The sequence below is a fragment of the Cyprinodon variegatus genome, unplaced genomic scaffold (assembly GCF_000732505.1).
Source record: "Cyprinodon variegatus isolate N-32 unplaced genomic scaffold, C_variegatus-1.0 Scaffold33, whole genome shotgun sequence".
In the NCBI taxonomy this organism is placed as follows: domain Eukaryota; kingdom Metazoa; phylum Chordata; class Actinopteri; order Cyprinodontiformes; family Cyprinodontidae; genus Cyprinodon; species Cyprinodon variegatus.
The window spans coordinates 383,289-397,082 of NW_015150486.1; the positions used below are offsets into that span (position 1 = coordinate 383,289).

A 13,794-nucleotide genomic window follows, 5' to 3' on the forward strand; every position below is an offset into this window, starting at 1 on the left:
TGAATTTAAACGGAAATGGAGGTCGGATGTTTGAACGCTCTGCATCTGAAATGTTTCATCTGAGCCAGAAGGACTTGCTTTAGATGGATGTGATGCTTGGCTGGAGCCAAGTTTCTTTTTAAGATAGACTGAAAGTTAAGGAGACATCCACCACTGTTTTCATAAGACAGTTGATTCTATAAACACCACATCCCACTCCTTTCTATAAACATCTTCAACTTTACAAAAATAGGAACCAAGTTATAATCTGTCGTCCCTCAATGTGGTGATGTAACATATTCCCTAAAATACTCACGAAACAAACAATGAGGTGGATTCTTCAAGCAGGCTGGCATAACAGCAGACACTAACAGGTAATGTTAGTTTGATGATTACAACATTTCTAAGTAATTGTAAATTAGTTATCAACCCAGAAAGATGACAGAGCCCAATAACCAACCTGAAACCTGGGGTCTCTTTGGAAGCTCATAAAATATTAACCTGTTTAAATAACATCAAAACAGATATTTTGTTCCTTAATAACCCAATAGTCCCATGCAACTACCCTGGTAAATTCAGGACGAAGTCTGGCTATTATGTTGTATAACACAGCAAAGGGTAAAGGGGAATTTAATTTACCATTTTAGGTTCTTCAGCTTTTTGATCAGGAGTAGGTTGAGCTATTAGCAAAAAAGAATACATATATCAGCTAAATGCTCTTGAATATCTTCTTAAAGCGGCTGAAACAAACTAGAGAAACCATCTTTTTTCCAATGATACCTCCTCAGATATCAGAGTGCTGAAGTCCTTTTAGTCCATTACAGCCTTTCTGGAGTCTGTGTTTTTAGAGGATGTTATTAAAACCGCCGCAGAAACTCTTTACAAATGCTTTTTCAGTACAAATGTACAAACCCACAGTTTCACACTGAATGTGTGCTACTTTAGCCAACAATACACAAGCTGTTTGCAGCATGCTTCTACAGTCAGATGAAACCATCTGAATATGTTGATAAATCTCATCTGAGGAGTGGCTTTGACAATTAAGCTTCTCTAAAAACATTCAAATTTAATATCAAAGATTCTCTTTAAACTGCGATGAACTGCCAACCTGTCTAAGGCGTAACCCGCCTTTCACCTATAGAGACCCTGGAGAACTAGTAGAGGATGGATGGACGGACGGATGGATGGATGAATTATAGATGGATGGACAGATGGGTGGATGATAGGCTGCTGTGTGGATGGATGGATGGATGGATGGATGGATGGATGGATGGATGGATTGAAGAATGGATAGATGGTTGAATGATGAATGGATGAAAAATGGATGGATGGATGAAAAATGGATGGATGGATGAATGATGGGTTGATTGATGATGGATTGATGGATGATGGAGGGATGGACAGATGGATGATGAATGGATGTTTGGACATATGGATGGATGGATGGATGGATGGATGGATGGACGGATGGATGGAAGGATCGATGGACAGGTGGATGGATGGATGAATGATGGATGGATGGACAGATGGGTTGATGAATGAATGATGGATGGATGATGGATGGATGATGGATGGACAGATGGATGGATGAATGAATGATGGATGGATGGATGAATGAAGGATGGATGGATGATGGATTGATTGATTGATGGATGGACAGATGGATGGATGAATGAATGATGGATGGATGGAAGGATGGATGGATGAATGAAGGATGGATAGATGATGGATTGATTGATGGATGGATTGATTGATGGATGGATGGACAGATGGATGGATGAATGAATGATGGATGGATGGAAGGATGGATGGATGGACAGATGGATGGATGGATGGATGGATGAATGGATGAATTAAGGATGGATGGATGATGGATTGATTGATGGATGGATGGATGATGGATTGATTGATGGATGGATGGATGATTGATGATGGAAGGATGGACAGATGGATGATGAATGGAGGGTTGGACGGATGGATGGATGATAGGTCAATGGGTGGACAGACGGACGGACAGATGGATGGCTGGGTGAATGATGGATGGATGATGATGGACAGATGGATGGATGGATCAGATTTTCTTTCTAAATCCTCTGGGACTAATTGACAATCCAGAAAAAAGCATTTTAGCTTGCTAGGCAAAGATTAGCTGCCTAGCATTAGCTAGCAGCTAAGGTCCTAAAATCCTACAGAAATAGGATTTTCATAATAACGATATTCATTCTGCTGTGGAGTTAGACTAGAAGTTTAATTGCATAAAAAATCTCAAACTCTAACAAAGTGATTTAAGTGAGTAGAAGGTATTTTTTATAAGGTTAATTCGTTTTGACTATTAAAGGCAAATACCATGCTCATAACAAAATAATACCTTACTGTTTTACTTCACTTCATTGCAATTGGCTAAATGCCCATCTTTACTATATCCAGAACTTCAGTCCGCTCCTTTGTTTCCTCTTTCATAACTGGAAAAAATAATTAATCCAGGTGTGTCTGGACAATATCGTCATGGTTACTGAGGTCAGACACACCTGGATTAATCAGTTTATCCATTTATGAAAAACAAGAAAAAAAGGCATAGAGCCCCATATTAACAATCAAAAACTCAGGCTTTGTTTTACACATTTGATCAGACTATCTATAAAAAATTTTAAATCTTAAAAAAACAAACAAAAAAACAATCATTATGTTTAAAACAGAGATACCTGTGGTTGGTGTGTCAAATCTATGTTTTTGGGTTGCTGTTTTCAGTCATTAAGCTGACCTAAGCTAACCAAAAGGGTCTCTTATACAGAAAAATAAATAAATGTTGTTATTCGAAATGTGACAGCATCTCTTTTAATGTCTCTCCTCTTCCTTCCAGAGTTCCTGCAGTCTCGTGTGGAGGTTCCCATGCTGGGGATAGTTACTGGAGGAGCCATGGCCTTCATGGCCCTCCTCATCCTCAGCCTGATAGTTCTCTGCCTTATGCAAAAAAACAAGAGCAAGATCATAGGTGAGAACAATCTATGAGCATTAAGTATTGAGCTTGAAAACATTTGTGCTGTTGTTCACGGTTCATTGTCCTGTGATTTTCTTTTATCACAGATGAACCAGTGGAGATTCTGATGACCAAAAAAAGGTAAACTTTGGACTAAAGCTGCCTTTTAAAGGCTAAAATCATCTTTTTATAATCACTTTTTAGCTTCCTGGGCCGATTAATTGATCGTTTGATTAAATTATTATATTATATAAACAATTTATTAATCTAGCAAGATGAGCAACTTGTAATATTTTCTGCTAATAGAATAACAGATAATCAACTGTAATACCAAATCATTGACTTTAATTGTTCCACTCATTACTACTGAGACAGACGTACCAAATCCAGCACCGAGGCGACTGCTTTTGGAAATGTTTGAAAGTGGGTCACACTCAAGAGTTGATGATGCTGACATGATAACGAGGCCAATTGAGCAACAGCTTTAATTTTAAAACGAATTCTTACTAAACATTGAACTGTTCTTGGTATTATAGCAAAATGGAAGCAGTTTAGAGCCTCATCAGCACAGCCTTAATGTGGAAGGTCACAAAAATGTCACAGAGGAGGATCAGCAGATGCTGAGTCAATGGCTACAACCCGCCAGTCTAACTCTGGCATCCAGATTAGCTCAGGAACTCTGCAATGAACAGGTTTTCATGGTGGGACGGAAACATCCAATCCTGACATAATTAGGTTCGGTGTGTCCATCATGGCGGCAGAAAGCCTGGCTACACTGGATGGGTCTTTCCTCTGGATGGGTCTGTGTTTGGCAGCTGTCAGGAGGCAAAATATTTACTGAGCTTCAAAAGATGGTAAAAGAAGTGATGTAATTAATGTCATGTGTATGTAAAGGAAGGTGAACCAATTCTTCCTGTATAGAGGAAACTGCCGGCATCCTCACCAAAATGAAGAAATTGGAGAACATCATCCCACTTCTAAAATCGTTACACTGGCTTCCCGTCCCTCCTTCTCTCATTAGTGAAATTTTCCGCCCATCTTTCTTTTAATTTTTTTATCCATCATTTTATCTTTTTTTTTATCAAATAATATAATTTTAATCGATCGCTTTTATTCGCATTAATTAATGGTGTTGCCTCTGTGCCGCTGCATAATACTTTTGTTTTTATTTTTTCTCATGTAAAGCACTTTGAAGCATTTCTTGTTGATTAATTGATCCTTGAAATAATTACCAGTAATTTACCAATTCATTAATTATTTATCAGGGTATATACTCTCAAATATTCAGTTTCAATTCAGTACAGTTTATTAATATAGCGCAAATTCACAACACATGTCATCTCAAGGCACTTAACAGTTCACCAGATCATCCAGTCAAATTGAATAAAAGTTTTCTATCTAAGGAAAACCAGTTGATTGCATCGACTCATTGACTGATATTTTTCTCCAGGATGGTGTCACAGCCAAACAGGAACAGACGAAGCAAAGCTACTATGAGAAAAAGCAGAGAGAGCATAACATTAGAGATTGAACTAACAGATTCTGCAGAGTGGGAGAATAGAGATAGAATGAAGTAGAATGATGAAATGAAGGTCCCTATGTCCTCCAGTAGTCTAAGCCTATAGCAGCATAACTATAGATAGCTCTATATTCCATTAACTATAAGAGCTACCCACACAGAACAGTAATTAGACCAAAATTGAAGCATAAACATCTTGCATTCAATATAAAAAAAAAACTTTTTTTCATCAATAAACTCTTTTCAGAACTCCTCTTTGTTTTAGCTTCACTTGATTTATATTCTATATAAGATCTTCTTAAAAGCACTTTCATTCCATCCAATTATTCATTATTTTATTGCAAATATAATCAACAGATTATTTGATTAGAAATATAATCCTAAGTTTCATCCCTAATATAAATTAAACTTGCCTCTTTGAATCTTGCTGCTATTTCCTGTTCAGAGTTTTGTTTATGAAGTTCGGTTCTTCTTTATTTTTAGTCTGTTGACTCCAGTAGATGTTGTTTTTGTTTTGTCTTTAGCTAAGATTAAAAATGTTTATAGTTTTATCATGTAAGAGAACATCCATATTTGTGAGATTTTAAATGGTTTCTTTTAGAGTCTTAACATATTTTAGCTTTTATTAATAAAATGCTTTCAGATTCAGCTGCATTCAGGGCTATTCTATACAATATGATACATTCTATTAATACCAAACTACTTATAATAGAATCTCCCAGTTTCCTCATCATTCTAGTATTACCCAATGCTATATGGCCTTTCATCACTAACCATGCTATCATTTTATTGTCTCATCTTTACGCCACATCATGTCTTCTCCTATTAGCTAAATGGACGGCAAACACTGATGAAAGCATTTTTCTCTGCTCTAAAGAAAAGTTTGTCCATCCTGCAGATCAATAAAACCTGTGATCCAAGTTTTTAACCTCTCCGTATCGTCCACACAGTGAATCAGCAAACCTGAAGACGGACAGAGCAGATAAGACCAACATCCCCAGAGAGAACATGTCTCTGCCTGCCAACATGCAGCTCAACGACCTCAGCTCTCTGAGGAAAGGTAAGATCCTCCTTCCTCCAGTGTGGAAATACTCAAACATATTTCTCAAATACTCCTGTGGATAGAAGCTGGATGTTTTTCATATCATCTGTAGTCTTGAATTAAGAATAAAAGTATGTAAAAGTATAAATATCCCTGAGAAATTCCTAACCAGTGAAAAAAACAACAATCCACTGGACTTTGTTTCCAAGTTTGAAGATGTTTCGCTTCCCATCCAGGAAACTTTTTCAATTCAAAATGTCTTCAAACTCGGAAATAAAGTCCAGAGGATTGTTTTTATTTATTTTTTTACTTTTTTTGGAATGACTATGACCTCGATGATTGAGAATCTTCACCACTATATCCCTGAGAAACTGTTTAGATTATGTCCCATAAAGACCATGAACATGTCTTTGTTTGCTTCTCATTTTATGGGACAGACCAGAGGTCATCCAGACCCAACCTGATTTAACCATTACGGAGTGTGTATGATGACAGTGTCTAACTTCACTTGCGCTGCTTCTCCTGTTAATATGGTAAAGCCCTCCGGAGAGCCCTCGACCAGGCTGCATTAGAGAAATTAGCCAATGAGCTGCTGTCAGTCTGGGTTGCTGCTGCTGCTACTTTTAGACACAGCAGGCAAACCTGTGGCAAGCCGGGCGATGGGAAAGAAGGAGAAGATGATGAGAAAAAGAGAGCAGAGAAAGTGTGGACTGCTGGAAGAACTGCAGTGAACTGGTGAAAGAAAAGTGAAATGGTGCTCAAAGATGACCCTGCACATTTAGAGGACGTTTGGCTCAACCTGCTGCTGTGAAGCAGGATTCTCCACCATGAATATAATCAAGAATAAATATGGATCCAGACTCAAAATGAGCTCCTTGATATGTGCTTGAGAATGGCTTTGTCTCCATTCAAACCCACACTGCAAAAAAATGGAAATCTAAATAAGTTATTTTTGCTCAAATTAAGTGCATCTTTTCTTGAATTGAGTAGGTAACCGAGTCACTTTGCCAATGGAACAAGACAATTTACATTTAAAATATGAAAAAAACAATTGCTTTGTCTTATTTCAAGTGTATATTATCTAATTATCTTATTTTAGGAGTAAAAATACTCATCCCATTGGCAGATTATCTTATTTACCTGCTCAAATTAAGGGTAAATAGACTTAATTTAAGACATTTTTACTTATTTCTAGATGTTTTTTGCAGTGCAGGTTTAAAGCCTTGCAGGGCAGCCTAAAGTCCACCATAAAAAAAACAAAACGGTTACTTCAGGTGTTTTATAAAATATGTGAATCAGGAAATGATCTGTATACCAAACTAAAAGATTGATTTGTTCTCTACTTAAAAAAAAAAAACACTTTAGATTTTAAAATGGAAAAATTTTCATTTTTTTTTTTTTTTTTATATTTTTCATTTAAAAAGCCAATGTATAACATGGATAAATGCATAAAAACCTCATTTTATTTTGGTGTTAAATTCTGTTTAAAGTATCAGATTATAATTAAAAATGTCTCCGGACGTTTACTGATTGATGATTTGCTTTATTCGCACCCCGCTGATTTTTTATTTGTTACCCCTGGGATAGACCAAAAGAAGGTGGCAATTTATTAGAGGAAGTAAATGAATACAGATTGAAACTGTTTTAATACAAGAAGTTTTATGTGAATTTGTATTAAATCCTCTTATTATCTCCACCAAGGAAGTTATGTTTTTCTTCCTGTTTGCTTGTTAGCAGGATTACTCAAAAAGTTATGAATGGATTTTAATTACATTTTAAACAAAGGTGCACCTCATGCCGAGAAACAATTCTTTAAAATGAGTTTATAATCCAGATCATGTGAGTTTTAGCTATAGGAATACATCCGAATATGCTGTTTGGAGGAGATCTGCACTCTCTGAAAGCTTTTCTCACGATACCTGTAATAATCCAGTGCAACCAGTTACCTTCAGAAGTCACATAACAGTTATTCTAGGTGTGTGGCGTTTACCTCAGCATATTCAGCTGTTCTGTGATGGCCTCACAGGTTGGTAGGAAACATCAGTTACCCATCAGCCCTTGTGGTATTTGTCTGGGTGTGTGGTGGTGAGGCAGAGCAAGGTTGTGGGTGTTTAACTGAAGCAGTGGTGTGGTTGTTTTTTCTTTTCTTCCAGCGACAAAAGGGGAAGAAAAATTTATAGAATTTATATTTTATATATCAGTTATCAGTCATGATGTCAATATCCCCGAATGATTTCTGTCGGGAGGATCGAGAGCTCTGTTTGTGGAACCTGTTGACCAATTATGAACCACAAAAATTTGACAAGAGTAGATCTATTGCTGAGGGAAAGCTAAGATCATCCCTTTTTGCAGTTTGTCTTAAGAAATATATAAAATATATGGTAAGTATATCAAACAAAAGTCTAAACATGCAAATTAGCAGAATGTCTTTAAAATGCCTGCTTTACTGTAAAACATGGGGGTGGCAGCATTATGCTTTTGGCCTACTGATTAGAGTTTATGATAAATTGGAAGCAGCTAAATACTTGTCCATCTGGGTTAAACACCAATTCTCAGAATGGCCTAACTAAATTACAGACCCATGAAAAGAAAGAAAAATTACGTTGATGAATGTTTTCTATCCAGTCTAACTGAGTTTAATTTAATTTGCAAAAATCAATAAAATAATGTAGAATTTAGAACATGGTGGAAACTGTAAATTCAGGTTTACTACACACTTTTCAGATTTTTACCAGAAAAACAATCATTTGTTGATGAGGTAGTACTTTGTGTTCAGATCAGGAGGTGCTGTGTGTGACTGATAATAACTGGGAGAAAGAAAAACAAAACTCTCCAAGCCTAAAAATGCAGTAAACACAGAGAAAATATAAACATCCTATGAAAACAAGACAGTGGAAAAAATTTTTTCACTGCAGTTATAAGGGATCACTCGCCCCCTAGTGGCCAAACAAACCCACTGTGTAGCATTTACTCAAAAAGGGAAGAAATTATTTAAGCTTCAAGTTGGAATAAATCAAAAATTAGGAAAGCATGATACCAAAAAATAAAGGTTAAAAATGTTTCATGAATGTAAACTTGATTTTGATATTTTTTTTTTGCAGAATCTCTACATTTTTAAACACCCATAAATATAAGATAATCAGAATAAATGTATTAATTTACAGATGATGAAGGCTGGACATGAAGGAGTGAGTGAAAAAGAACCAAACCATTTCCAGTTTATAGTTGTTGATCAGATTAAACTACTCAGCAAACTACTCAGGAAATCATGTTTTTTCAATTTTCTTTTAAATCCTACAACTGATTTTCAGGTTTGTGTTTCACTTTGCTTCCTCTTTCCTGCCTTTCAGCTCGAGAAGTTGCTCAGCAGAACAGCGTGGGAGAGGAGAAGAAAGAGGAAGAGGAGGAGGAAGATCTGTCTTTAGCCTACGCAGCAAGAGGTCAAAGAAAAACACTAAATCTGGGCTGCTTATTCAATTATTTATCCCTATAGTTTAGGTCTATTTATGTGTTTTATTGTGGTCCTCCCAGGTTTTGCCAGGTATCCAATGGTTGGCTACATCTATAAGGTGAACAGCACCAGCAGTGAGGAAATCTGGCTCTGACAGATCATCCAGCAACTCTCCCTACTGTTTGTGCATGTATACCTGCATCTTACAATGCAGCTGTCTGAGAGGAACCCCCACTCTGCAAGGCAACCACTGACCAGTTACCTTCAAGCTGGAACAAAGTTCAGAGGACATCCTTGTTTTTAAAAACCGTCCCTCTACGAATGCACAAAACATACCCATGAATGTTTGTCGTACAGTAAAGCAGGTACTCAGGTGTTTGTGCTGCTGATTTCTCGTCTCATCAAAGCAAATTTTCTCATATTGCTCATCATGTTGTCTCTTTGGTTGCATTAATGGAATGTGTTTTAGGGTTCTTTACTAAAACCTGAATGTTTATTTGGTCAAATGTAACCTGAATGCGTTACTACAGAGTATAGAACCGTTTCTTAACATGCCACATGTCCTGTCCTGTATATTTATATGCATACATGTATAAAAGAGTCTAATAAAGGTATTATTGAGATGGTATCTGAGTGAATTCTGAGCATACTGTGATTTTACTCTGTAAACACCAGGGGGCGCTCCAAAGTGGTTTAAGGAATGGTTTCACTAGGTTGTGCACCATGAGGGTGATGTGCATCTTTTTAACTGTATTGGCAGAAATTGATGGTTGGGTAAAAAAAAAAGGGTGCATCTGGTGAGAAAGAAATTAAACGACCTGCTTTGTTTTTCTAACAGCTGCAGGAGAGAATGGATATGGATATATGTGTGTGTGTGTGCATGCCAGGTGTTGGCTCTGGGTCACAGGTTGCTGTGGCTTTTCTGCAAACAGGAAGCAGAGTTATTTTGTGGGAGCTTGCATCTGCTCTCATTTTGTTTCTGCTGCAGTTCAACAGGGAATGCAGTCTTTCACACATATGATGGGAAAACATTCCCAATATGTTTTACCTACGGTAATTGGAGATGTGCATTTTCAGTTCACATTCCCCTAAGCAGTTGCTTAAAAAATATATTATTATTGGGTTGCACTAAGTAAGTTGATGTTGTTTTTCTTATATCTCAGACCTTTAAGAAGCAAATAAATTATGGCAAGTGGTAAAGAATAACAATTATAGGAGTAAACTATATTTGACCTCATGCTGATAAAATCCTGTCTCATGTCTGTTAATAAATTTATATTTCTTTTAATATTTGTTTATATAAATTGGATTTAACATTGCAGTTTTATCCTGATCAACAAAAAACAACCTGTTAAACCAAGCCAATATTAATTGCCAGAAACATGATTCTAGTGTGTATTGTGCTAAATTTTGAAGCCAATAATTTTGAAGTATGTTGACATGATGGAGAGTTTCAGATAAAATCAGCAAAGCCTGATGAGACCAACAAACCAATCACAGTAACTTCCTTCTCCCTCACAAAGAGACAGACGGAGACGCACCGACAGCAGGCAGAAACTAAGTCGTTCAACAGCCGAGACCAAACACTTCTTTGGTTTAAGGTTAGTATTTTTATTCGATTGTTTTTAAAATTATACTACATCTTTGTATTAATTTCATATTGTATCTGCTTTTGTCTTTAGCCTAAAGAAAAGTTTCAATATTTACATTTGTTAATCTGTCATCATCGAAAACCAGCCAAAAGTACAGCAATAAAAGTTGCCCCATCAATTTGGTGATCAGCTGAAAGAGTAATGGTGTGACAGAAGCCACAATTGTTGTGTTTTTATTCTCTGTTAGTTATTATGTTAAAGTAAAATGGTTGACAAGAGTTAGAAAATGGCAGCCTTCCGGTTTTTGTGTGGTGCGCTTGAAGTCTGTGTTTCCTTCTGTCTTTAGAGAAACATCCAGGGGGCAAAGCATGAAACATCCACTGCTGATTGTTTGGATTCTGGCAGGTAAACTGGTTTTTTAATCAATAAACATTTTATGCATCCCATTAGTGTATGAGGACTAGCATTACAGCCCTTTTTCTGATAACACATATTTGACGCACTGCATTGAATACATTGTACTGTAAAAGTCTTTATATCATTAGTCTGACAACACATTTACAAAGTTGTTTTTGTTAAACATTATTTTCTTTTTTTAATTATGGAAATAGAAAGCAATGAAGACAACGAAAAGAATAAAGAAAACAAAGAAACTGCTTGTTCATCTTCTCAGAAATGTTGTCTTCCATTCTGTCATATTTCAACCCTTCCTGCAAACCATCTTGGAACCATCCAATTAAAGCATGCATGGTATATTTTCGTCTGGCTCAATTATCATTTTGAAATTTGGGCCTTTAAAAAAAAAAAGCTCAAGTTCTGAGTATAATTAAATTAATTGTTTGTAAGACATTTAGTAAGCATTCAAAAGCCAAATTACAGTAGCCTAATGACTGCTTGTGGTTCATATTGTATTGGAGTCGCTATACTACATTTTCATCATAATAAGTGAGCTATTTAAAACTTGTTATTTGAAGCAAGTATCAATTGGGTCTATATTACTTCCAAATTGCATTACGATTGGTACAAAACTTTTAATGCCAAACAGCGCGTGTACATACTATAAAATGATATACAGTAACTAGCATGGTTGCATAGGGATTAAATAGGAACATCCAAACTGACAAGCACAGATGCATTACTAAGGTATGTTTTTGCTTCTTGGATGTTTTCTGATTCCTCAATAAAAAACACAAACAAAAAAAATGAATTTTATCAACAAGCCTGAGGCATGAGCTATAAGTCTTCCCTCTACCCTTAACACATACAGAGAAATTCAATATTCTTATTATACTAATATACTTATTTTTCCGGAGGACTTCAGACTATTATTTCTGTTTCCAGTCCTGCTTTGAACACATTCCTGAGATGTTGCCATGACTACACCTGAAATGCTAAGCGTGGAATCACACCTGCAGTGCTTTCTTTAAAAACTGTTTTTATTTATTCAATTGTTTAATTCGGTGTGACCTGACTAGCTATGTATTTCAGGAATTCCTCGCATAAATCTTTAAATTTTATAAAAAACATTGTAGTTAGCACTGGTTTAAGAGAAAGCTGATCGTTTTAAATATATTAAAAGTATGCATTTGTTTTTCAAGGTCAGACCTTTTACCTCTGTGAAGGATTACTTAAAAGTTAAAGTTTATTTGCCTAACAAACATCTGGATTGTGGTGGTCATTTATTATATATACAGAGAGATCCTGATCTCTGTATATATATATATATATATATACCATAAATGTATATGTATAATATAATGTTTATGTTTCTGGCTTTGATTATTTTGCAGCCTTTTATTAAAAAAAAGGATGTTATATGAGCTTTAATTTTATATAATTCACAATTATTGTGTATGCCACTAGTTTGCCTGTTTCAATAAACATTTAACCATGTTTCTCTTCAAAAATCACCTGCAGGATTTGTCAGCTGTCAAACCAATGCTGAGAGTAAGAGTGCTTTTCTGATTCACAGTACAAATTTTACACCTTGACATTATTGGAACTATAAAAAAAAAAAAAAAAAAAAGTATAATAATCGCTTTATCCAATCTTAGGCTTTATGAAGTGCTTTTCTTTTTCTTACACAGAAAATTCAATAGAAGTGAAAGATATTGCAGACGGAGTTGTGCTGAAATGTGGAGAAAAAATGATGGATCGAAACGGTCAAGAGGCGGATGAGTTGACACTATACTACCGTGATGATCAGTCTGGGGAATATGAATGTACAGATAAATCAAAAATCTATGTGAAATTCCGAAGTAAGTTCTACAGCAAAGATCGTTTTCTTTTAACAAATGTTTATTTTGAGGTGGCCAATCCATTGGCCACCAACAATAATCATTGTCATTAAATGCTGAAAAATTGCTATACTAAAGAAAAATATTTTTTCCCCCTCAGCATGCGACAACTGTGTAGAACTTGATATCCCCTCCATCGCGGGTCTAACGGTGGGAGACGTGGTGGCTACAATTGTAGTTGGAGTTGCCGTCTATCTGATCGCCACTCAAGGTCGGAGAGGTCAAGTCAAACCACCCAAGAAAAGTAAAACTTTACCCATCTTTTATCTCTACCCCTTTCCATAAATGAAAACATATAAAAAACATGTCATAAGCAAAAAGTCAGTCAGTACTGTGGAAAGTTTTTCTACATAAGAAAAGCCAACATTTATTCTACTTAGAAATAAAATCATTTAATCTTTTCATAATTATTTTCTTCATCTTTATAATAACTTAATGGTTTTCAACAAATACATGGGATAATTAAAAACTATTGTATTACCAACCTTACACTTTTAAGTAAAGAAAATATTGCAATTAATAATTTTTTTCAGTACCACACAAAAATCATAACCTATTAATGGGTTAAGTTCTAAAGCACTACAATTGCATGGCTTATTTTGTTTCAAACTGTACCTTTCAAGATATTCTATAAGGTTTCAGGGACGTTGGAAAAATAATAAATATTTTTGAGACTTTTTCCACCTTTAATATGCCATTTCATTTAAAATTCAACAGAAAGTCAGACCATTATGTTAAAAAGTATAGAAAACTGTAACAACATGATTACAATGGTGTTCATACCCTTAAACTATATAATTCTTACATTACCTTGTGTTCTATTCCCACAGAGCCCTGGAACCAGCATAAGAGTGCGCACAAAAAAATTATTTATTGCCGCGACACATTAAATAGTTCTTACAAAGTACTTATTTGTGGACACAGCATATGTATAAAT

The 13,794-nt window shown here is 35.7% G+C and overlaps 2 protein-coding genes across 3 annotated transcripts in view; both read left to right on the plus strand.

Moving 5' to 3' along the window:
- Positions 1 to 9,584, plus strand: part of tmem25 (transmembrane protein 25) — a 14,990-nt gene extending 5,406 nt beyond the window's left edge. For both annotated transcript variants that reach the window (XM_015401956.1, XM_015401965.1), the window contains exons 5-9: positions 2,840 to 2,971; positions 3,064 to 3,097; positions 5,426 to 5,535; positions 8,868 to 8,957; positions 9,049 to 9,584. In XM_015401956.1, the coding sequence (XP_015257442.1) occupies positions 2,840 to 2,971; positions 3,064 to 3,097; positions 5,426 to 5,535; positions 8,868 to 8,957; positions 9,049 to 9,122 (440 nt within the window). In that variant the 3' untranslated portion in view covers positions 9,123 to 9,584. The remainder of the gene's footprint in view (positions 1 to 2,839; positions 2,972 to 3,063; positions 3,098 to 5,425; positions 5,536 to 8,867; positions 8,958 to 9,048) is intronic.
- Positions 9,585 to 10,081: 497 nt separating this feature from the next.
- LOC107102634 (T-cell surface glycoprotein CD3 delta chain-like) overlaps positions 10,082 to 13,794 on the plus strand; it is a 6,385-nt gene continuing 2,672 nt past the window's right edge. The window contains exons 1-6 of the mRNA XM_015402018.1: positions 10,082 to 10,100; positions 10,492 to 10,569; positions 10,907 to 10,965; positions 12,478 to 12,507; positions 12,648 to 12,818; positions 12,958 to 13,101. Coding sequence (XP_015257504.1) covers positions 10,929 to 10,965; positions 12,478 to 12,507; positions 12,648 to 12,818; positions 12,958 to 13,101 — 382 coding nt within the window. The 5' untranslated portion in view covers positions 10,082 to 10,100; positions 10,492 to 10,569; positions 10,907 to 10,928. The remainder of the gene's footprint in view (positions 10,101 to 10,491; positions 10,570 to 10,906; positions 10,966 to 12,477; positions 12,508 to 12,647; positions 12,819 to 12,957; positions 13,102 to 13,794) is intronic.